The 25059-nt window shown below is 35.6% G+C and overlaps 1 protein-coding gene across 3 annotated transcripts in view; it reads right to left on the bottom strand.

Annotated features, from left to right (window-relative positions):
* COMMD10 (COMM domain containing 10) overlaps positions 1-25059 on the bottom strand; it is a 189624-nt gene that overhangs the window by 143048 nt on the left and 21517 nt on the right. For all 3 annotated transcript variants that reach the window (XM_028092648.2, XM_028092647.2, XM_028092649.1), the window contains exon 5: positions 10940-11050. In XM_028092648.2, coding sequence (XP_027948449.1) covers positions 10940-11050 — 111 coding nt within the window. The remainder of the gene's footprint in view (positions 1-10939; positions 11051-25059) is intronic.

The following is a 25059-nucleotide window of genomic DNA, read 5'->3' as shown; positions in this document are numbered from 1 at the left end:
TCAGGCTCTGTGCTCAGTAGGGAGCCTGCTTCTCTTCTCCCTCTGCCTCTTCCCCAGCTTGTGTGCTTGCTTGCTCTCCCTCTCTCTCTCAAATAAATAAATAAAATCTTAAAAATAAATAAATAAACTAGGCCAGGAAAGAAAAGTGTTTGTCAACTCCAACTCCTTTTTGTGCCAAAATTATTAGGACTGATTCAATATTCAACAATGCAATTTATTCAAGAGAAAACTTAATCTAGCTATCTTTACTGTGTCTTGAATCTAAAATTTATAATACTGGGGAGGCCTTGGTGGCTCAGTCAGTTAAGCATCTGCCTTTGGCTCAGGTCATGATCCCAGGGTCCTGGGATCGAATCCCACATCAGGCTCCTTGCTCAGCAGGGAGCCTGCTTCTCCATCGGCCTGCCGCTCCCCCTGCTTGTGCTCTCTCTTTCTGACAAATAAATAAATAAAATCTTTAAAAAATATATAAAAATAAAATAAAATTTTAATGCCATCCCAAAATTAGAATACTAGATTTAGAAAAGCAATTCAGGATGTAATGTATGGTGATTAACATAACGATAAAAAAATTTAAAAAAAAGAAAAGCAATTCAGAAAATCACCAATGATGTTCAAAAGCCAATAAATTCAACTGAGATATAAAACGTTCACATTTTAATTGATTTCTAGCTATAGTATCATTGGTATAGACGGCCCCTTATGAACTACTCCAGTATTTTCCAGGTGCTGGGTATATCGTCAACCAAGGAAGCAACAGATCAAGGAGTAGGCACTGGCCACACATTAAGAACCCTACGATATAGAGCAAATCTTCATATATTTGGACCACATCAGTTTCCAAGTGGATGCAGGGGTAAAAGTTCAGACAAGATCAGATATTAGGTCTTAGTTTTACCTACTTCTCCCTCTTAAAGGATATGCTATACACCAGACCAAGCCATACACGTCTGAAGATTCAAAACAAAAAGTCCCTGAGTGATCCTGGAACTAATGTGTCCATCTGAGGGTCCTCTGTACCACAAACTACTCTAGGGAGGCTATGGCCCAGGGTTCTAGCTCTGTTTCCAGCCGGTTCCTCTCCATCACCCCACCCCCAACACACATCATAGCCTCACTTTCCACCTGACCTGATTTAGAATCACTCCCGTGTGTGTGTGGCAGGGGGGTGGGGGTGGGGGGAGCATCCTTTCTCCCTTTCTCCCCTCATCTGAAAACACTGGGCAAAGATGAAACCCTGATTAAATCCAATTATCCACCTATTCCATCTCTATACCAGAGCAACTAAAAATGGATTAAGAAAAATGTGCAACCTTCTAGCAGTTCTCATCTTGAATCCATGGCCACAAATCTCAAGTGGGCAACCAGCACTGTTCAACACAGCAAAGTAGACTAAAATACCTAGTTTGTTCATTTTCCCCATATGCAAAAATACTCTTTCATACTTTCTCCTCTGTTCTCAAGCCTCCTGGACCTACCCACTCTCCCAACGAATGACTGCATGGAGAAAACAGAAGCAATCAGAGACACAACTTTCTCTTCCAACACCCAAAACTACCTACCTCACCCACACTCTTCCTTACTTCCTATTACAACAAATGGTATGTTCCCACTCCTGTCATAGTCCAACCCTTCCATTCATGCTCTGGATCTCAATTCTCACTTTCTCAAGGAAATTATAGCCCTCTCTGTCCTGCATTATCAATTTCTCCCCTGAGGGATCTGCAGCAGCATACCAACCTCCCCTCTCGTCGGTACTCACTAAATCCACACCCCCTACACTGACTATCCTATCTCTGTGCTTCTTGAAAGAGTTACTTAGATGGTGGCTTTCACTCTGTGTCCCCATTTTCTCTCCTCGGTTTAATCCAATCAGGTTTCTACTTCCTCTCAAATGTAACTCAGATTACAATTGTCAAAGTTATCAGAGAAGTCCATCGAATCAAACCCCTCACTCACCTGTCTGTTCTCTTTCCTGACCCCTCAATAGCATTCGATACTGCCTTCCATTTAAACATCTCCTCCTGGCCCCAGACAGTGATCACCACTGATCTCCATGACACTAAATTTATTTATTTATTTTTTTACAACTGAATAGTGATTATAAGTTCAGGCTATTGAGTCAGATGGACCTGGATTCAAATCTTGGCTCTAACCCTTTCTAGGACCCAACCTAGGTACTGATATTTAACCACTGAGCAACCTAGGGGAAATATCAGTACCTAATTCATAGCTGTGAGGGTGAAATTAGGTAATTTATTTATTTTTTCTCTTTTACCTCTTAGCAGCATGTGACATAATTCACTCTCCAAGAAATGTTCTTCCTTTGGTCTCTGGCTGCTCCTTCCCAATCGCTGTCATAAGCTCTACTTGCCTTTTAAATTTAGGAACTCATAAATTTCTATACTCCGTCCCTAAGTGATTGATCTCCTCCATTCTTATGACTGAAACTATAGTCTAAACCTCAATGATTTCCAAACCTCAATTTCTAGTCTATAATTTCTCCCAAGCCCCAGATTGCCAACAGTCTCCACCTGGATATCACAGCTATGTCATGCTCCACACACCTCAAAAGATCTGTCTCTATCCTTTTTCATGTACTCTTTCCCTCACCTGAAACTCCCCCACCTGTCACAGTATCTAACTCCTTGCTGTCAGTTTCCAGAGCTCCAGATATTTCCTCTTTTGTAATAGTCACTAAACTTCTATTTACTGGCTTGCTAGACCAGAAGCTCCATGATGAAAAATAAGACCTCTCCATCTCAGTAATACCTTGTCTAGTATCTCTAACATAGGAAATGTTTAATAAATATTTCTTGAATGGAATTTGAGCTATTTAAAGTTACTGCTTCTTCAAATTATGAAACTGCATTTTATTTGCTCAGTTGTCTAATTCATTGTAAACACTTTTATTTCAAATACTCAAACCATGGGTTTCCATTATTGTCATTTCTAATCCATAAAAATACATCAAACAAAATTTAAAGGTATTTCTAAATATATTCTATTTGCCTGTGAAATACTATAATTATCAATTGCCTCTGGATATAAAAAGTTAAAAAGGTTACAAAGCTAGGAAAGACAAACAAGTGTGATATTATTTGTTTCCCTACTTTGGAATCCCACAAGATTTTTAAAAAGAATGTTAGTAAAAAGATGATATTTTAATTCTGAAATGCATGAACTTTCTGGAGTATTTTTAAAAAGGATTTTCTCCTCCAAGACTCTTTTATAATTTCCTCCACATGAATCCTCAATTCTATCACACTCTAATTGTGTACTGTGTATATTCTGCTTATCTTTACCCATCAAAGATAGCGTCCAAAACAGTATTTTTTTTTTTTTAGCTTATAAAGTCCTATCATGGATAAGTGCAGCATTTCTATTAGGGAGCCTGAAATAGCATTGTAAAAAAGTTTACATACACACACGCACTCTCACACAGATACAAAGGGGTTCACTGTGATATCAAGGACCTATAATATATGATCAGAACACATCAAGGTACATCAACATAAAGTCTTTTAGAAAGTCCAATTGACCACAAAATTAAAAAAATACACTAAATTGAGGAAAAATATTTTGTATTGCTCTTATGTAGAAAACATGACACCTGAAGGACACTATCATTGAGAAACTGATCACAATTAAAAAGGATACAAAACAAAGTTAAGAATCAGAAAAGGAGAGCCACAAAGCTTTAGGGATACTTAAATAAATTCGATTCCAAAGAACCAGGCTTTGTTCTCAGAGTATCTGGGCAATTATCTCACAAATAAGGGCTGTTTCTATTTTCTCTAACTGCTGGAGTATTTGATCAAATTGCTTCTGCATATTCTATAATAAAATAAAACACGTATAAAGAAAGCTTGTTTAATTTGTACACTACTGGAATACAGAAATCATAAAATAGAGGGCTCTCTAATATTACAGAAGTACCTGAGCTTTTCACTGGTCTCCTAAAATTATCCAAAGTAATTAATTAACTAGTTATCTAAGAACCTATATTTGAGATAGTAATGTTATACCTTTCTCCAAAAGCTCTTAAATCCTTTGGATGCAACCTTTGAGTTTCTGTGTGTGTTTGCAAAATAATTATGGAAAGCCATTTATGAAACTAAGAAGACCTCTTTTTTAGGTTAGACCTTTCATCTACTAATTATACTCCTGGGGTATAACCCTATATACCAAGGAGGCTTCATTCATTCATCGATCATTCGGTAAATGTTTGTTGAGCACCTACTCCATATACACAAAGATGTTTATCACAATTAATAGGAAAATACTGGAAACAAACCTATTATCTGACAATAGAGGAACTGTTAGAAAATCACAGTATGTCAGAGCCAAAGCATGATGCAGTCATTTAAAATACATCATGGTGAGTTTGAAGCAATATGGAAAAGGGTTTGCAGAGTTATGTGAAAAAAGCAGTTATACATAAAATCAAAGAATTCATATGATCCCCTCTCCAAATATTCAGAGAATAAACACCAAAATAAAAGAGATCAAATAGACTGGCTGCATGCTGGGGGTAAATCTATTAGTTTCTCTTTATATCTCTGGAATTTTCAAGTTTTCTATAATAAATATATACAACTTAAGTAATTAAAAAATCCACAATTTTTTAAAAAGAAAATCAGTATTTATCAATCATTTCATTTGAGAAGAAAAACCACTGACCTGTCTTCAAAACTTTCTGAACCCTAAATAACCATCCCAAATAATACAAATGAGAATTAGTATCTTGATACAGAACTGCTGGAGGCAAAGCTCATTTTATAATATTACTCATCAAAATCGGTGGGTAAAAAGCCCAAGAATTTATAGAATGTTTCTTCAGGTCATAGAGAGCATGTTGTAGAAAAGATAATAATTGCTTCTTATCAAAATGGAAAAAAAATTCTGACTAATGAATGAGATTATCTTCTCATAACCACATCGAGTATCGAACAGTAATAATAAAACCTCAATTCCTGTGCCTCAGCCAAACATAATCACTACTTTTTAAAAATCACTTATAAGTTAAGAAACCCATAGGAAAAAAACAACTGGAAGGTCCTATAGCAAAACCAAACAGTGTTGTGGGTATTGGAATTATACTTGGTTTTAACTGATTTTTCCCCCTATATTTTTCAAAATGTCCATTATAAATATCCAGCTGTTATACAAGAGAAAAATAAACTGAAATTTTCAAGAGAATATGCTGAAATTTATTCACTGTGTGGATTAGATTTGTAAAAAATTTAACATTTGTAAAATTCAGACCTGTTCATCAGAGTTAGCTCAGAGAAATTTGAAGGTCCTTCAAAAATCAGTCAATACAAACATCACTTTTAAGGAGATCAAAATACTTTAAATTTCTAATACAAGAGTTCATAATTTGAACCACATATGTATTTTCCTTTTACTAAGATATCTGTCATAAACAGATCTAAGGACATTTTCTTTTTAATGATACAGCCTATTTCTCTGTTCATAAGGTATCAACATCAATGCTGCCATGTACCTGTTACAGTGAATTGTGTTAGTGAAATGGAGACTCTACTGAACTAACATCAAAACAAATAACTTTACTATGTAAAAGTGTTTAGTAGCATCTCGCATTCACTTAAGGTGTAAAATTATTTCAATTTAATCAAAGAAAAAGAAAAGGAAATTGAGAATCCATATACCTATCACTTTATGGAGAACAACAACCAACAACAATAAAACAATAATTGCATATTAGAACAGCTTTTAGGGTGCCTGAGTGGCACGGTGGGTTAAGCGTCTGACTCTAGGTTTCCGCTCCGGTCATGATCTCAGGGTCCTGGGATCGAGCCCCTTGTCGGGCTCCACGCTCAGCATGGAGTCTGCCTGGGATTCTCTTTCCCTCTCCCTCTGCTCCTCCTCCTTCTCTCTCTCTCAAGTAAATTAATTAAAAAAAGAAGAACAGCTTTCAGCACCCCCAAACATATATACATATTACAGGATCAACTACTAAATTATTAAATAAGCAAAAAAAAAAACAGTATCTTAGCAATGAATAAAGCACAGGGCTCTGAAGTAAAATTGTCTGGTTTCAAATCCTAGTTCTGCTGTTTTTTAGTTGTATAACCTGAGGGAATAATTTAATGTGTATGTGTTTCCATTTCTTCATTTTTTATAAAATAAGGATAATAATAAGACTTCACACCTGAAAGAAGTAGTTTAAATAATGGAGGAGATATCATGCCTAGCACAAAGTAAGCACTAAAACAGGGTTTTCCCTCCTTTTTCTTCACTCTAAATAGAATTTGCCATCCACTTTGGAGATAAGAATAAAGGTCTCTAACTCAAAAAATTGGTACTGAAAGTCCTAAATTCACCTGAAATCATAATTACCCATCCATAAAGTACCATGTGCAACCTGAGCATAATCCAACTTAACATTAGGATAAATGACAGTTCCCTTTCAAGGTGATTTTTATCCCAGTTGTTTCAAAAGAAGAGAAGAATGAAACACAAAGATTCTTTCTTAAAAGATGTACCAAAAAAACTTAGAACCACTGTACTAACAAAACATGACATAAATGGAAAGTTACTGGGGAAAATGCGATAACGTACACTTTACAGCAAAATTAAAATATTTCAGTGTTTTAGGAATAGTCAAAGTTAAAGTGCTTTGAATATTCAAAATTACCAATGTTTGTTAAGTGTAAAATTGCTATTCTCTATAAATAAAAAAATTTCAAATGTCTATGATTAGCCTGGAACTAGTTACACTATATAACTTATTAGAGTCATTCAACTATCTTGGGGATTATTTTGTTCTCTTTTCTCATACAGAAATTAATACAAGTGACAGAATGTAACAAAAATGTCAATAGTGTTAAAGGCTTTTTAATAAATTGCATTTTGGCAAATAAAGAAATTAACAAACAATGAAATCATAATGATTTCATTTATTTGTTCTGTACATATCTGATTAATAGGCATTAATTTTGTTAACGGAAACAAGAGCACTCTATTGTTATATACAGATTAGAAATGTGAACACTTAGCATTTCCCACAACTACTGATTTCACACATTATTTTGAATGTTACTTCAAATAACACTGTAAATGCCAGAGCTTAGGTAAGCAAAGAGCTCTACTGCCCTCTAACGAAATAAACCAAAAAAAAAAAAAAAAAAAATTCTCATTGAGAGGTATCTTGGAACAGAAAAATCATCTTACTCTGCTAAATGCAGTAGACAAATACTAAGATAATTAACTGCAAACAACTAGAATATATATCAAAGTACTGTAGGAAAAGCCACAATCATCCAGTTTTCATGATAAAATTAGTAGCAAAACAGGAAAGCCTTGAGACAAGAAAGTTCCGAGAGAAAGGAGACCAGTACGACAATGCTATCTAATGTGATAGCAATTAAAACTTCACTGCAGGCTACACTTTTCATGTGTATGTTGGAAGTGAATGAGAAGAAAGATTTTTAGAAACAACATACTTTGGTGAATTACAGGAAGTTTTCAGTTCAGCAGCTCAAAAATAAACACCATCAAAAACAGTCTCTCTCATAATATTTACTAACTAATCCTCTCAGAATTATTTTAATGCATGTATATTTTCAGGATAACTGCCCTGTGTCACATACACTTAAGAGAATTTTATTTAATGCTTCCTGTTTTAAACGAATGCCAATTTCATCATATGGCAACTGTATTCTAAGATACTTCGCATCATAAATTAACCACTTAGCTTTTCATGGTTCTTTGAATAAAAGCTCTGCCTTCTTTTAACAAACTTGGTTTTTAAAACATGCTCCATATTCCCATTCCTTTCACCTAATATTTCAACCCATCAAGAATTCCCAAACTCTCGTTCAAGTACAAAGAATAGAGTACACGATCATACAAAAAGAGAGAATATTTAAAAAAAAAAAAAGTATGCTTCCCAGCAGCAGCTCAATGAAAGAACAGGGGTGTGGTAGTCAACCTTAGAGCTAGTCCTTAGAGCTAGGACACACATCACTTGGAGATGGCAAGTGTCTGTCCAGGCTGACAGGGGGCAGACACTTCATTAAGTGTCTCCGGTGTAGCAGACATAACAAACAGGGGCCAAATCCCCACAGTGCTATAGGGAAAATAAGCAATACAGACAAAGAGGTTGACTTAAGTCTGCATACAAAATGAAAATATCCTTTATTTTTTTTTAAGATTTTATTTATTTATTTATTTGAGAGTGAGCAAGAGAGAGCACAGAGGGAGAGGGAGAAGTAGACTCCCCGCTGGGCAAGGAGCCCGATGCGGGACTCAATCCCAGGTCCCTGGGATCATGACCTGAGCAAAAGGCAGACGCTTAACCAACTGAGCCACCTAGGCGCCCCGAAAGTAACCTTTGCTTTTGTGTGGTGCTGCTCTTCTTCCCAAGGGTCTGTTTGCTGATGAAAATGGTTCTCCAGCTCTACAAGTTGTAAGGATAACCAAAAGTTCATTCAAAATTTCAAACTAGCAATGTGCAGGAAAATCTAATGTACTCAAGCCTCTATCTCCAGTGAGTTGAATTTTACATCTGTAGAGATTTTCTGAATAATATGAATTAAAAACATGACTCTTTTACTAGAAGCATTACTCATTCCCTCCTACTGCCTAAAAATATAACTGACAGGGCGCCTGGGTAGCTCAGTTGGTTAAGCGACTGCCTTCAGCTCAGGTCATGATCCTGGAGTCCCGGGATCGAGTCCCGCATCAGGCTCCCTGCTCGGCAGGGAGTCTGCTTCTCCCTCTGACCCTCTTCCCTCTTGTGCTATCTCTCATTCTCTCTCTCTCAAATGAATAAATAAAATCTTTTAAAAAAAAAAATAAAAATATAACTGACATATAAACATATTTTGAAGACATAATAAAGGAGCTGGGAGGAGTCATGCATCCCAAAGTCAAGCATTGCCTAAACCACGATACTTAGAGTATATCCAATATATGGTCAAAATAGTATCCGTCCCACCTATAAATTGCATTTAGCTACTCAGACGTAACATACGGTAGTCATGAGCAATGCAGCAGTCAAGGGGTATGGCCCCCTAGAGAATGTATGCAGGTGTGTACGTATGTACAACGTACCCAGGTACATACGGGTGTCTTCACTCAGAATAGGCCCAGTCTACACCAGGGAGTTCCAGATTATTATCCTAAACCTAAAGGATTGGCTTCCCCACCTAGTTTATGGGAAGAAAAAAAGGACTTTCCAGGCTGTCCTTTGCCTCCCCAATTCCCAGTTAGCCTAAATATGAAAAACATAATCAAGAAATAAAAGAGGGAAGAAGGCGAAGAAAGGGAAAAGGTTAACTCCATCAGTAAAAAAGTTTAAAGTCAGCTGTAGTTCAAAACAAAGACATTTATTTATTCAATGGCCAAAAAACATTTTATCGATGATGATGATGGTGGTGGTGGTGGTGGTAGCAGCCTGCATTTTTGAGCATTTACCTAATACTAGGCATTGAACTAAGCACTCCCTACATTGGGCATCTACTCTTCATATAAACCCTGTGAGACAGGTATTATTATCCCCATTTTACAGGTGAAGAAACTGACACTCATAAAGATTAATTAAGTAAATTGCCCCAAGCTACACTGCTACTAAATTCCAGAATATATATACCAGTCAGTTCAACTCTTAACCACTAAATTTATATTATTTTACATATTATTATTTATATTATATTTATTAACGTAAAATGTGGGAAATGAAATACTTCTGAAACACTGCAATGAATGAATAAATTATAGGCAGTGAGACCCAACACAATTGCCTAAAATTTTACAGACATGGAACGTGGGCTAGGTATTGGCCCCAGTTCTTATGGAAGACAAAAATGTGTATGACATACTACATAATGAAACTTCTAACAAAGAAGTAATAATACTCCCATCCTTCAATGCCCATCATAACCAGTAACATTCTCACGTCCTTCTCTGATCACATCCAGGCATAGTAATCTCTCCTTCCTCAGATCTTCCTACTTCACTCTCACCTCTATTTTATTTGTCTTAAAATGAAGCAAAGTCTCCTCATTTAGGGGGAAAAGTCACTCCCCTTTATCTCAGAAACATAATCAATTACAACAAAATTACAACAAACAGCTTTTATTGATATCTTAAATATATGTTTCTCTATATGCTACAGTAAAGAAAATACTTCACACCAATTCTTTAAACTTGATAACATGTGCAGGCTTCCTGAAATTAACACTAAAGGAGAAATCACCATGAGGTAAAAAATGAATCCAAAATTCTATTTTGCAAGAATTAGGATTTAAACACATGCACACAAGTGCTATACACATACAGAGAGACACACACACACACAAATACAACTCATGTTACCTTCATAATCCAGGCATTGGCTAGACAACAGTATTCCCTCCACCATATGTATGCAGCTTAAAACACCCAGAAATGGGCGCCTGGGTGGCTCAGTTGGTTAAGCGACTGCCTTCGGCTCAGGTCATGATCCTGGAGTCCCGGGATCGAGTCCCGCATCGGGCTCCCTGCTCAGCAGGGAGTATGCTTCTCCCTCTGACCCTCCCCCCTCTCATGTGCTCTCTATCTCTCATTCTCTCTCTCAAATATATAAAATCTTTAAAAAAAAAAAAAAAAACCAGAAATATCCACAGATATCTGAATCATTAAATATCTGACTTTCATCTGGCATTACCAAGTCTTCCCACTGCAGAATTTAAAAGAAGACATTATGAAAAGCTCTTGCAAGAAAGGTACCCTGCAAGACATTTCTTCAAATGAATAATAAAGTGATAAATCGTCTGATACCAAAAACTGTCACAAATAAAGAGCTGACAATTCATTAATCCTTATTTAATTGTTTAAATTTTCAATCCAGAGGGCAAAGACCCTGCTAACAATAAAGTACAAGACCTAGTAAACAACATATACATTTCAATGAGATACCAGTTCTTACCTTTGAATCTTCACTGCTCACTCCTAGCTGTAATACAGCCTGAGGAGATTTCAGTTTCGCTTGAGCAGAGTGAGCCATCTGAAGGTTAAGCTGCCATCCGACCGTCTCGAGCTATAAAAGACAAGTGCAGATTGGAATCAGATGGTACAGAAGGAAGACAGCAGTCAACTTTAAGCAAATCTCCCATCCACGGGAATGAACACGGATAGCCTAGACTTAGTGGAAAGTCAGTCCCGGGGCTCCTTCAACCTGCATATTCTGCAAATTCTCCCTTTGGGCTCATTACACTGGCCTTGTGCCATGCCTGTCAAATTCAACAATAAAGCTTGGTCTTCAAATACACTGTATTCTAAAAATAGAGGTCTTAGACTAAGCAATGTAGTACACTAAAAGAGTCAATGGCTTTTAAGTAGTAAATTACTTTTTAAAGATAGTATATATTTAAAGCCAATGATTTTTAGAGATTTTAACTAGCACTTCAATGACCTCCCATTGTCTTTCAAAACTGTATTAGGTAGAATACAGGTAAGACTTTTTGTTTGTTTAAATTTAGAGGAAAATTGAAGTACCCAGATGGTAAGAGGTTCACACATTAAGACACAGTAGAACTGGAAAAGAGCCAGACAAAGAATTGATATTTACTAGTGAGCAGGTGTTACCATGCTTTCCAAAGTACTCTAACTTATTATGGTTCCCAGTTATGACAGAAATTAATTAGAACATTTCCTTTGAACTTATTAATTAACACAACAGCAAAATTTAATCAGGTAAGGCAAAAATAGTAAAGACAGACTACAACAGTTTTTCTTTTAAAATATTAAACAGCACAAATGTGGCTTTATTGAACTTGACAGACAACTGGTTCCTCTAACCTCAGAACTAGAAGTAAAATAAAGTTTTAGATTTAATTTCCAGTAAATCTCAAGTATCAATATTTAGGGAGGACTGTGACATGCAATTGTTACATGCCTCTGACAACTGGGCCCTAATAACTGATTTAATAAAACTACCCTAGCTATACTGGTAAGAATGGCAGCCTCATGACAATTTTTACTTAACCAGAATGCTAACTGCTAACTTGAAAGACTGTTCAACAGCTAGAATCACAGCAGTGACTCAGAGCCAAATTGGAAAGACAGCCATGAAAGTAAGATTTATTCGAGAGAGGATGTGATGAGAAAATAAAGATACAGTACTGTTCTTTCTGGCACCGAACCTTTGAGGGGTAATGGGTAAAAATAGGGAAGATGTTGCATGGACATAACCCACAATGCCATAAGGAAAACATCAATTTGATGGTGCATGTTAAGTAAAGATCCTGAGCATACCGATCTGACTCATGGATCACAGTAATCAGAGTCTCTAATCCCAGCCCACCACTACTTCCAACGGTCATGTGCAACAGACCCACCAATAAAACAAGAAAAAGCATGCCGTAACCACTCCAAGCATTTTGATACAGCTCACTGCCTTACTTGAAAAGCACCTTACTCAGATGAACCTATGAGATACTGTCTTGATCTTATTTTACTGTCCTATCCCAGCCCTTGAAGCACTTAAAATAAATATTAAGTGACTAAATAAAAACACACCCTTGTTGTGGCCAGGAATTTGCATAAATTAATGTATCCTTTGTCGTTGCATAAAAGTGGTAAAGGAAAATCTACAAGAGCCCTGAGCTTATGCTTTGGTTCATGCTTCAGATGTCACTCACTAGCTAAGGGACCACGGTTAAGTCACCATCTTTCAAGATCTCAATTTCTTCATATAAAATGGGAATAAATCTATCTGAACCATCTACTTTCCTGAGTTACTGGTAATAACAATGAAGAAAATGTGTATTCAAAGGTGTTTTGGAAACTGCAAAACATTATAAATGAAAGGCTTTTTAATACCTGATTTTTTCTACAGTATCTTTTAGATACAGTAGACACTCTATATCTGTTGAATTGAATTGAACTGAAATGAACTGAACTGAACTGAAATGAATCAAAGAATACTCACAAGGAAAGGTAATTTTTAAGAGTCACGACTAAAAGAGTTGGTGGGTTGGCTTTCTTAAATTCCAGAGCCTTTTCTATGGAACTTTGTGACTGAAAAATATTTGTCCCATGCCCATTTTAAAGAGCAATTTAAAAAGTAAATAGAATTGCTAAGTTCATATGTATTATGTGCACATACCCACACCCACACAGAAAATTTCTCAGAAAATGATCAGTATTCAGAAACTTTAAATGAAGAGGGAATACAGAAAGAACTAGAATTATAAAAAAATACTTTACAACTACACACAGTAATAATAAGAAGAACACAAATAAACCCTTTTCAGTGAAACTAGGAGACAAAGAAAATCAACACTACTTGAGAGAGGGACTCATACTCATTTTACAGCTTAAATGGGTAAAATGTAAATAACTGGTGAATTGGAAACAAAGAATATATAAAAGTTCCTTATATTATTATTGTAATTTTTCTCTGTTTAAAATTACATAAAAATCAAAATAAAAAATTATAAGAAATTGATTCAATTAAAAGTCAACAGATACTAAATCTAGGTGGGGAAAGTTTGGTTTGAAATGCAGTCACAAAGTTTCCACCCACAACTGCTTGTTAGTTACAAAACAAAAATAGTCATTATGCAGAGAAGAAAACAAAGATCTTAACCAAAGATCAAAATTAGTATTGCCCAAAAGTGGCAAACATGTGTCTCTAGCTGTGATACAAGACCACAACACCATTTGTGTACCTTTTTAGCCAAGAAATCATAACATGAATTTGATTATGAAGAAACAAAAGAAAAAGAAAAATTGAGGAACATCATGAAAAATAAGTGACACATACGCTTCAAAAACAAAAATGTCCTAAAAAAAACAAAGAAAAGCGGAGAAAGAAGTAATTCCTTAAATTGTTTATAACATACCACTATATTACTGGCTGTGTCTCTAATTGGCACTAGTAATAGAAATATGAGTTAGCAAAATCCCACCGCATAGGTGAAAATTGTATAGTATACTATCGAATCATTATTCCTTGGCAACTCATAACTAAGAAACAAATGCAATGGTGATCAATATTTTAATTACATATAAAACAAGAAAATCTAGTATAGAATTTTGACTTTTATTAGCTTGACTATATTTGCTTCTATTTAAAATAAAATTTTGCCTTGTGTACAGCAGACACTTGTATATTAAAATACCAGGAACCATTTTAATATTTTTCTTATTTCGTACAGATTTAAATCTAAGAGTCCTTATATCTTAATAAACATCCTAGATTTAAATGTCACCAAAATAACATAAAACACAAGAAAAATAAGACACTGATATTTTTAATGTTTTTCAACCCAAGCCAAACTGTTTAAATGATAGTTTTTATACATCTCACTAACATTACTTCTTACCTGATGTTACTAAGATGTCAGTTCAAAATACAATGACTTAAAAAAAATACATATATATATATATATAACTTCATTCTATCTCATATTTCCATGTAATGACCTCAACATAAGCTTAAATTCTCATAAGTGAAAGTAAACCAAAATTCTAAGCTCTTACAAAATCAGCCAAAATTATGATTATATTAACCCTTTTATTTATTTATTTATTTTTTTAAATATTTTATTTATTTATTCATGAGGGACAGAGGGAGAGAGAGAGGGAGAGAAGCAGAGGGAGAAGCAGGCTCCCAAGGAGCAGGGAGCCCGATGCGGGACTCGATCCCAGGACCCTGGGATCATGACCTGAGCCGAAGGCAGACGCCTAACCATCTGAGCCACCCAGGCGCCCTATATTAACCCTTTTAAATGGAAAAAGAAAATGTAAAGTTTTATACCAGATTTTAACTAGTGGGGTGCTCCAAAACAGTAGCCACTGTTTGGACCATACAATACAGTAAGAAATACTTTTTATGTTGCAAACTGATATACATATCCCAAAGTTCCACAGAAAAATTTTTACCTGGAGCCATGTTCTTTAACAAGCTTTATTATGTTTCATTTTGAAAATGCTACTTGAAAAACCCTCTAAACTGATTTCATTACCCACTAAACCACTAATATTTCAGGCTATCTATAGTTAGAAAAATACTGCTCAGAAATACTGAATGAGTTTTAGGAACTATGTGTGTAGGTATTCATGAAATATTTTATTATTTATCATAATAAATCATGAAAACACATAAAATTAGAGCTGTAACTGCTAAAATAGAAAACACTATCTATATTCTATTGCTATAAGCCACATTTACTTTATAACTAGTAAATACCATAAGCAGAAATTTCATTTCCGTATGGCTCATTACAGAAACTATACACCTCTATTTACTCTAATGAGATACAAAAATTAGGCAGTTGACTAAATATTTCATATAAGAACATAACCCTATTTGTAAAACTTAGCTAAATACTTGCTCCACAAATTTTTTCTTAACCACTTCTGACTTCGATGATTTTTTCTTCTAAATCTACTTAATTCTATGAAGTTCCCAATTTAAGAAACAGTGACTTCTGGTATCAAGGACTATGCACCTAAAAAAAAAAAAAAAAAATCTATCCACAAATATCTACAATCTCTCAATAAAATACAAAGAACAATTATCTGAGGGCTTCATAAGGAAAAAAAAGGACATAGATTTTGGAGAACCAAAACATAATACAATGTTAGCAGCCATGCAACAAAAAAGAAATCAAAAAGAACCAAAAGAACTACTTTGAAACAAATTAAACTGAAAATACAGCATACCAAAATTTATAGGATGCCACAAAAGCAGTTCTAAGAATCATATCAATAAGTGTCTGCACATCAAGAAACAAAAAAAGATCTCAAACAACCCACCTTTACACCCTAGCTAGAAAAAGAGCAAACAAAACCCAAAGTAAGTAGAGAGATGGAAAAAAACAAATATTAGAAATAAACAGACTAAAAATACAATAAAAAAGATCAAACTAAGAGCTGACTTTCTTTTGAAAGGATAAACAAAAATTAACAAACCTTTAGCCAGACTCACCAAAAAAAAGGGGGGCAGGGGAGAAAAGAATCAAATAAAATCAGAAATGAAAGAGGAGACATTACAACTAATACCACAGAAATCCAAAAGACCGTAAAAGAATACTATGAACAATTATATGCCAACAAACTGGACAACCTTCAAGAAACGGACAAATTCTTGGAAACATACAACCTACCAGGGTGCCTGGGTGGCTCAGCCGTTAAGTATCTGCCATCGGCTCAAGTCATGATCCCAGGGTCCTGGGATCAAGCCCCACATCAGGCTCCCTGCTCAGTGGGAAGCCTGCTTCTCCCTCTCCCATTTCCCCTGCTTGTGTTCCTGCTCTTGCTCTCTCTCTCTGTCAAATAAATAAATAAAATCTTTAAAAAAAAAAAAAGAAACATACAACCTACCAAGATTGAATCATAAAAAAAAAAAAGAAAGAAAGAAAAGAAAAGAAAGAAAATCTGAACAAATTCCTAATAAGGAGATTGGATCTCTAATCAAAAATCTCCCAACAAATAAAAGTCCAGGACCAGATGGCTTCACTGGTGAATTCTACCAAATATTTACAGAAGAATGAATACCAATCCTTCTCAAATTCAACAAAATATTACCAAATCAAATTCAACAATACATTAAAAGGACCATACACCATGATCAAGTGGGATATATTCCAAGGATGCAAGGATGGTTCAACATCCACAAATCAATCATTGTGCCATACCACGTTAAGAAAATCAAAGATAAAAATCATATAATTATCTCAACAGATGCAGAAAAAACATCTGACAAAATTAAACATCCATTTATGATAAAAACAAAACAAAACAACTCTCAAAAGATGGGTATAAGGGGAACATACTTTAACATAATAAAGGCCAGATATGTCAAGCCCACAGCTAACATCATCCTCAATGGTGAAAAGTTGAACGCTTTTCCTCTAAGATCAAGAACAAGACAAGGATGGCAACTATTGCCACTTTTACTCAACAAAATATTGGAAGTCCTATCCAGAGCAATTAGGCAAGGAAAAATAATAGTTAGCATCCAAATTAGAAAGGAACATGTAAAACTGCCAGTGCAAATGACAAGATTTTATATACGGAAAATCTTAACAACTCCACCAAATAACTCTTGGAATTAGTAAATGAATTCAGTAAAGCTGTGTGATACAAAATCAACATATAAAAGTTTATTGAATTCTATACACTAATAATGAACTATCAGAAAGAAAAATAAGAAAACAATCACATTTACAATTGCATCAAAAGAATAAAATACCTAGGAATAAATTTAACCAAGGAGGTGAAAGACCTGTATGCTGAAAATCACAAGACACTGATGAAAGGAAATGAAGACACAAATATATGGAAAAACATTCCATGTTTGTGGATTGGAAGAATACTGTTAAAGTGTCCGTCCTACCCAAGCAATCTATAAATTCACTGCATTCCCTATCAAAATTTCCATGGTATTTTTCACAGAAATAGAACAAACAATCCTCAAATTTGTATGGAACCAGAGAAGACTCCAAGTAGCCAAAATAATCTTGAGAAAGAACAAAGCTGGAGGCAACATGCTTCCTGATTTCAAACTCTATTACAAAGTTATAGTAATTGAAACACGGTATTGGCATAGGAACAAACACATATATCAGTGGAACACAAAACAAAGTCCAGAAACCAGTCCACACATATATGGTCAACTGATTTACAACAAAGAAGCCAAAAATATACAATGGAGAAAGCCCAATCTCTTCAATAAACAGTGTTGGAAAAACTGAAGAGCCCATTCAAAAGAATGAAACTGGAATGCTATCTTACACCACGCACAAAAACTAACTCAAAATAAATTAAAGACTTGAACGTAAGACCTGCCTGAAACCTAAAACTCCTAGAAGAAAACATAATGGTAAGCTCCTTGACATTACTCTTGGTGAGGAATTTTACCAAAAGCAAATGTAACACAAGCAAAAATATACTAGTGGGACTAAAACCAAAAATCTTATGCACAGCAAAGGAAACCATCAACAAAATGAAAACATAACCCACCAAATGGGAGAAACTATTTGCATATCATATATCTGATAAGGGGTTAATATCCAAAATATATAAAGAACTCAGAAAACTCAACTGCAAAAAAATAAACAATCTGTTTTAAAAATGAGCAGAGATATGAATAGACATTTTTCCAAAGAAGACATACGCATGGCCAACATGTACATGTAAAGGCACTCAACATCAGTAATCATCAGGGAAATACAAGTCAAAATCAAAACCACCATGACATATCACCCACACCTGTTGGAATGACTATCAAAAACACAAGAAATAACAAGTGTTGGTGAGGATGTGGAGAAAAGGGAACCTTCGTGTACTGTTGATGAGAATGTAAACTGGTATCACGGCTATGGAAAATATGGAGGTTTCTCAAAAAATTAAAAATAGAACTACCATATGATCCAGCAATCCCACCTCTGGATATTTATCTGAAAACACTGACTCAAAAAGATACCTACAACCCCATGTTCACTGCAGTATTATTCACAATAGCCAAGATGTGAAAACAACATAGGTGCCCACAGACCAATGAATGGCTAAAGAAAATGAGACACACACACACACACACACACACACACACACACACAAAGAGGAACATTATTCTACCACAAAAAAGAAGGAAATCCTGCCATTTGCAACAACATGGGTGAACTCTTGAGGGCATTATAGGAAGTGAAATAAGTCAGACTCGGAAAGACACACCCTATGACCTCACTTATATGTGGAATCTAAAAACAACAACAACAACCAAACCCAGTGCTACAAAGAAAAGACTGGTGGTTGCCAGAGGTGGAGGGCCATGCGGGGAGGGAGGTGGGTGAAATGAACGAAGGTGATCAAAAGGCACAAACTTGCAGTTACCAAATAAGTATGTCTTGGAGATATAATGTACAGCAGGGTGACTACAGCTAATACTACTATATCATGTTTGAAAGTAGCTAAGAGAGTACACCTTTTTTTTTATTATGTTATGTTAATCACCATACATTACATCATTAGTTTTTGATGTAGTGTTCCATGATTCATTGTTTGTGTATAACACCCAGTGCTCCATTCAATATGTGCCCTATTTAATACCCATCACCAAGTTAACCCATCCCCCCACCCCCACCCCCAGAACCCTCAGTTTGTTTCTCAGAGTCCGTAGTCTCTCATGGTTCGCCTCCCGCTCCGATCTCCCCACCTTCGTTGAGAGTATATCTTAAAAGCTCTCTTCACAAGAAAAACAATTGCTAACTATGTGTGGTGATGGACGTTAACTAGACTTACTGTAGTGATTACTTCACAAGATATACAAATACTAAATCATGCACACCTGAAATGGATATAATGTTATAGGCCAAGTGGATCTCAATTTTTTATTATTTTTTTATTAAAGATTTTATTTATTTATTTGACAGAGAGAGACACAGCGAGAGAGGGAACACAAGCAGGGGGAGTGGGAGAGGGAGAAGCAGGCTTCCCGCAGAGCAGGGAGCCTGATGTGGGACTCGATCCCAGTACCCTGGGATCATGACCTGAGCCGAAGGCAGACGCTTAATGACTGAGCCACCCAGGCGCCCGAACCTCAATTTTTTAAAAATGACACAACTACATGCTGTCTGGAGAAAAATACTCTGAAGATAATGACATGGGCAGTTTGAAAGTTAAATGATGGAAAAAGATATATCATGCAAACATTAATCAAAACAAAGCAGGGAGGGCTATAAAATTATCCGAGACAGAGAAGGACATTAAATAACAATAAAAGGATCAATACACCAAGACATAACAACGCTAAAGGTCTTTGAGCTGCAATATATGTCAAGCAAAAATTGACAGAGCTAAAAGAACTAGACAAATCCACAACTATAGTTAGAGTCTTCAAAACTTGTTTCTCAACAACTGATAGAATAACTAGACAGAAAATCAGCAAGGCTTTAAAGAATTCAACAACATCATCAACCAAAAAATGTAACTGATATTTGTAGAACACTTTGCTCAACAAAAGCAGAATACATATTCTTTTCAAACACCCACAAAATGTATACAAGACAGACCATATTATGGGCCATAAAACATATGCCTTAACAAATAAAAATAACTGAAATCACATAGGATGTATTTTCTGATCACAATAGTACTAAACTAGAAATCAATAACAGAAAGAGGAAAATCTCCAAACACTTGGAAACTAAACAACACACTTTTAAATAATCACTGAGTCTCAAGGAAAATCCAAATATACATTGAACTCTTGAAAATAAAAAACACAACATGTCAAAATTTGTGGGATACAGCTAAAGCAATGCTGAGAAGAAAACTTAAAGAACCAAATACTTAAATTTGAAAAGAGGAAAAATCTCAAATCAAGGATCTAAGAATCTCAAGAACCACAGGCAAAATAATTAACCTCAACCAACTCACACACCTTATGTAAAAATTAATTCAAAAGGGATCATGGGGGCGCCTGGGTGGCTCAGTCAGTTAAGCGTCTGCCTTCAGCTCAGGTCATGGTGCCAGGCTCTTGGGATCAAGTCCCACATCGGGCTCCCTACACAGCGGGGAGTCTGCTTCTCTCTCTACCCTTCCCCCTGCTCATGCTCTCTCTTTCTCACTCTCTCTCAAATAAATAATCTTTAAAAAAAGGGGGGGGATCATGGACATAAATAAAAAATATAAAACTACAAATGTTTTAGGAAAAAGAAAAACTAAGCCAAGAGTGCTTAAATGGTCTAGGGCAAGGGAAAAAGTTCTGAGACATGACAGCAAAAGCAAAATCCATTCCAAGAAAAATTGATAAATTGGTCTTCAACAAAATGAAAAATTTTTGCTCTGCAAATGACCTTAATTAAGAGGATGAAAAGTCAAACTACAGACTGGAAGAAAACATTTGCAAACCACATATCTGAAAGGATACGTCTCTAATATATAAGAACAACTCTCAAAACGTAATAGTTTTTTTGTTTTTTTTAAGAAGTAATCCAATTAGAAAATGTGCAAAAGGCATAGAGACATCTCCCTGAAGAGGATATACAGATGGCAAAATAAAAGAAGAAAAAGTGTTCAACATCATTAGTTATCCAAGAAATGCAAGTTAAAGCCACAATGAGATATCACTGCACACCTATCAGAACAATTACAATAAAAAATAGTGACAACTCCAAATGCTGCAAAGGATGCAGAGGAAGTGGATCCTTCATACACTGCTGATGAGAATGCAAAATGATATAGCCATTCTGGAAAACTGTTGGAGAGTTTCTTATAAAACTAAACATATAACTACCATACCACCCAGCAACTGCACTCGTGAGTATTTGTTCAAGAGAAGTAAATACTTCTGTTCATGCAAGAACCTAAACACAAATGTCTACGGCAACTTCATTTGTAACCAACAAAAACTGAAAACAACTCCAATACCTTTCAAAAGCTAAGGGCTTAAGTAATCTGTTTCACGTATATACCAGGGAATACTACATAGCAATAAAAAGGAATAAACATTTAATACCTCTAACAACCGGAGGGGAGCTTGGGTGGCTCAGTTGCTTAAGCGTCTGACTCTTGATTTCAGCTCAGGTCATGATCTCAGGGTCGTGAGATCAAGCCCCGTGTTGGGCTCTGCACTCAGGGAGGAGTCTGCTTGTGATTCTCTCTCTGCCTCTCTCAGTCCCTCCCCCCACCTCTCTCTCTCAACAAACAAAACAAAACCCTCTAACAATCAGAATGAATACCCAGAAAATTATGGTAAGTGGAAAAAAAAGTCAACCCCAGAACATTGCATACTGTATGATTCCATATATATTACACTTCTTGAAATCACAGAAACTATAGAAATACAGAAGAAATTAATGGTTACCTGAAAGGTGTGGGATGGGCATGAAAGGGAAGAAGGTATGGCCATATAAGGTAACATGAGACCAAAAGAAAAAAAAAAAGGTAATATGAGAGAACCTTGTGGTAATGAAAATGTCCTGTATCTTGATTGTGTGAATGTTACTGTCCTGCTTGTGATGTTGTACTATAGTTGTGCAAGATGTTATCACTGGGGGAAACTGGGTGAAGGGTACATGAGATCTCTCTGTATTACTTTGTCCTACTGCATGTATATCTATCATTATCAAAAGGCTAATTCACTTAAATACGGAACAGCATGAAGAAGAGGAGAAAGATGATTAATAAATGTAAATAATTATGGAAATTCTGCTAAATTCGTATTTACACCTCATTCTTAGGTACAAGATTATAGCATTTATTTTTCTTTTTAAAGATTTTATTTATTTATTTGACAGAGAGACACAGCCAGAGAGGGAACACAAGCAGGGGGAGTGGGAGAGGGAGAAGCAGGCTTCCTGTGGAGCAGGGAGCCCGATGTGGGGCTCGATCCCAGTACCCTGGGATCATGACCTGAGCCGAAGGCAGACGCTTAACAACTGAGCCACCCAGGCGCCCAAGATTATGGCATTTAAAGAAAACCTACTGCTCTACAAGGTCCCTGTAATTCTAAGTGGCTTTTCCATATTCTTTGTTTCCAAAAATTACACATATAAAAATAAAGCATGAGATAAGAACTTCTTTCACATCTTTCACACAGGGGAAAAGGGAGTTTTTCAATTCAATGTAATATGTTTAATAAGGTTAGCTTCTTTGAAGCATTTCTCATTATAAATATGTATCACAAGAAAGCAATACCTGCTGGGAAAATCAATTTTTGAATATATAAAAGGTCATATTCATGATCTCTCAATAATAGCATGGGTATATGTATGCATGTGCAATTAATCTTTGTTTAAAATGATAAGAGTCAGAGTAATTTTTACATTTGTCTAAAACAGAGAAGTTTCCACTATTTCCATTTTAACGTATGGAGATTTATTTCCTCAAGCAATACAGGCCAAAGGACACAAGATGACACTACCAATTTAGGAGTACATTTCACTGGAAACGTTCTATATACCAGTAAGAGTATACAGATGACTACTGCTCAATTTTTTACCTTCTTTGGAAAGAAAATGCTATCAACTATGAAGAAGGTACTTATAATCAGCTCATAAAGATTCATTAATCAAATTAGCAAAATGTTACACAGTCTATCATTTGGAGGCTCTCCAGGAGATCCCAAATTTTATTCCCCATTTTCAAGCTGGTTGTGCCCAACTTACAATGTTGCATTCTAAAACGTCTCATGTGGAACTCAGAATGAATCTGCAAACAGAATAACACTATAAATGTGATTAAATTACAAAGCAATTTAATAGAAGAAATGCAAGTGGTTCCCTACTTTTGTCCTAACCGGAGGAGTACCTAAAACTCAAAACATAACAAAGTTAAGTCCCCTCACCCAATGGCTAATAACAAATAATATCTTAGGATTAAGACAAATCTTCAATTTCCAGCATTTTATGTATGTGGTTTTCTTAAGTATTATATACATAGATATCAGCCTAAACACAAGTATCCAATTTGAGAAAAAACTTGGTGCTTTCAGGATACTAATGATTCCTATCTTTATATAAATTCCATTAAGTTTAAGAAACCTCCACTTCTTACCAAAAGAATCAGATGGTCATCCTGGTTTTCTATTCATTTTTAAAGAACAATGGCAAAATGATAAAGACTGGCTTGTGCAAATGGAGAAAAACAAAAACAAAAAAACCAAAGTTACCATTAACTGAAATGGAAAAACTACAGAAATAGTTTCAAAAAGGAACGATCCAAGGATCAGTTTATTTATTTTTTTAATGTTAAGTCTGAGATGCCTATTAGACATCCAATAAAATTATCAAGTAGGCAGGCCCAGGCTAGAGAAAAAAATTTTCATAAACTAGCATTTAAACCCTGATACCTAGATGAAATTGCCAGGGAAAATACAGAAGAAAATAGAAGAGAACCAGGGACTGAGTCCTGGTACCATGCGAAAGTGTGGAAATGAGGAGAAAGTAGCAAACATGACCTCAAAAAGCAGCCAAAAAGAAGAAAAACCAAGAACTATGGATCTGCCTTTTATACCATCTTAGGTTCTGGTAACAAAAAATGAATAAATTCACAATCCTCTGTCCTCAAAGTTCTAAGTCTAGTGATGAAGACAAACATGTACAAAAACAATTTTGACGTAACATGACATCATATATGTAGAAAATCTCAAGTAATCTACTAAAAAGCTCAGAAACTAGTGCATGATTTCAGGAAAGTTACGGCACACAAGATTCTTATGAAAAATCAATGGTATTTCAAGATATTAGAAACAACTAGAAAATATCAAAACCACAATCCCATTTGTAGGAGCAACCAAAATCATGCCAAAGCATAGTGTCTTGGTCTGTTCCAGCTGCTATGACAAAATACAATAGACTACACAGCTTAATAATAATAAATATTTCTCACAGTTCTGGAGGCTGGAAGTCCAAGATCAATGTGCCACCATGGTGGTTTGAGGCCTGCTGACTTCTCTTGGTGTTCTCACATGGCAGAAGGGGGTAAAGCAGCTCTCTCTGGTTTCTTTTATAAGGGCATTAATCCCACTCAGTAGGGATCTGCTCCCATGAACTAATCACCTCCCAAAGGCCCCACCACCTAATATCATCACCTTGAAGGTTAAGTTTCAACTTACGAATTTTCAGAAGACACAAACATTCAGTCTATAGCACAGGGATATACTTTAACAAAATCTGTGTAAATCCTTGTCATTGAAAAACTACAAAAGTTACTGGAATAAACTGAAGAAGGTACCAGTATATGGAGATATACCATGTTCATGAACTGAAAGGCTTAATATTATTACAATGTCAGTTCCAGCAAAAGTGATCTACAGATTTAGGACAATCCAATGAACTACCCGGCAGGCACTTTCTATAGAAATTGACAAGCTGATTCTAAAATTTAAATGGAATGGCAATGACATAAAAGAGCCAAAGCAGTTTTCTTTTTTTTTTTTTTTAGTTTGGAAAAGCTACACTACCAAACTTCAAGATTTATTATAAAGCCACAGCAATAAAGATAATGCACCACTGGCAAAAGAACAGAAATGCAGACCCATCAGTTGATTCTGACAAAGATGCCAAGGTAAATGATGCTGGAACAACTAGCTAT

This window comes from Eumetopias jubatus, unplaced genomic scaffold (genome assembly GCF_037043125.1).
Source record: "Eumetopias jubatus isolate StellerSeaLion01/CBP00866 unplaced genomic scaffold, mEumJub1_p1.0 scaffold_5, whole genome shotgun sequence".
NCBI lineage: Eukaryota > Metazoa > Chordata > Mammalia > Carnivora > Otariidae > Eumetopias > Eumetopias jubatus.
The sequence above is the reverse complement of the archived record's forward strand: the minus strand, read 5'-3'. Positions and strand labels throughout refer to the sequence as shown.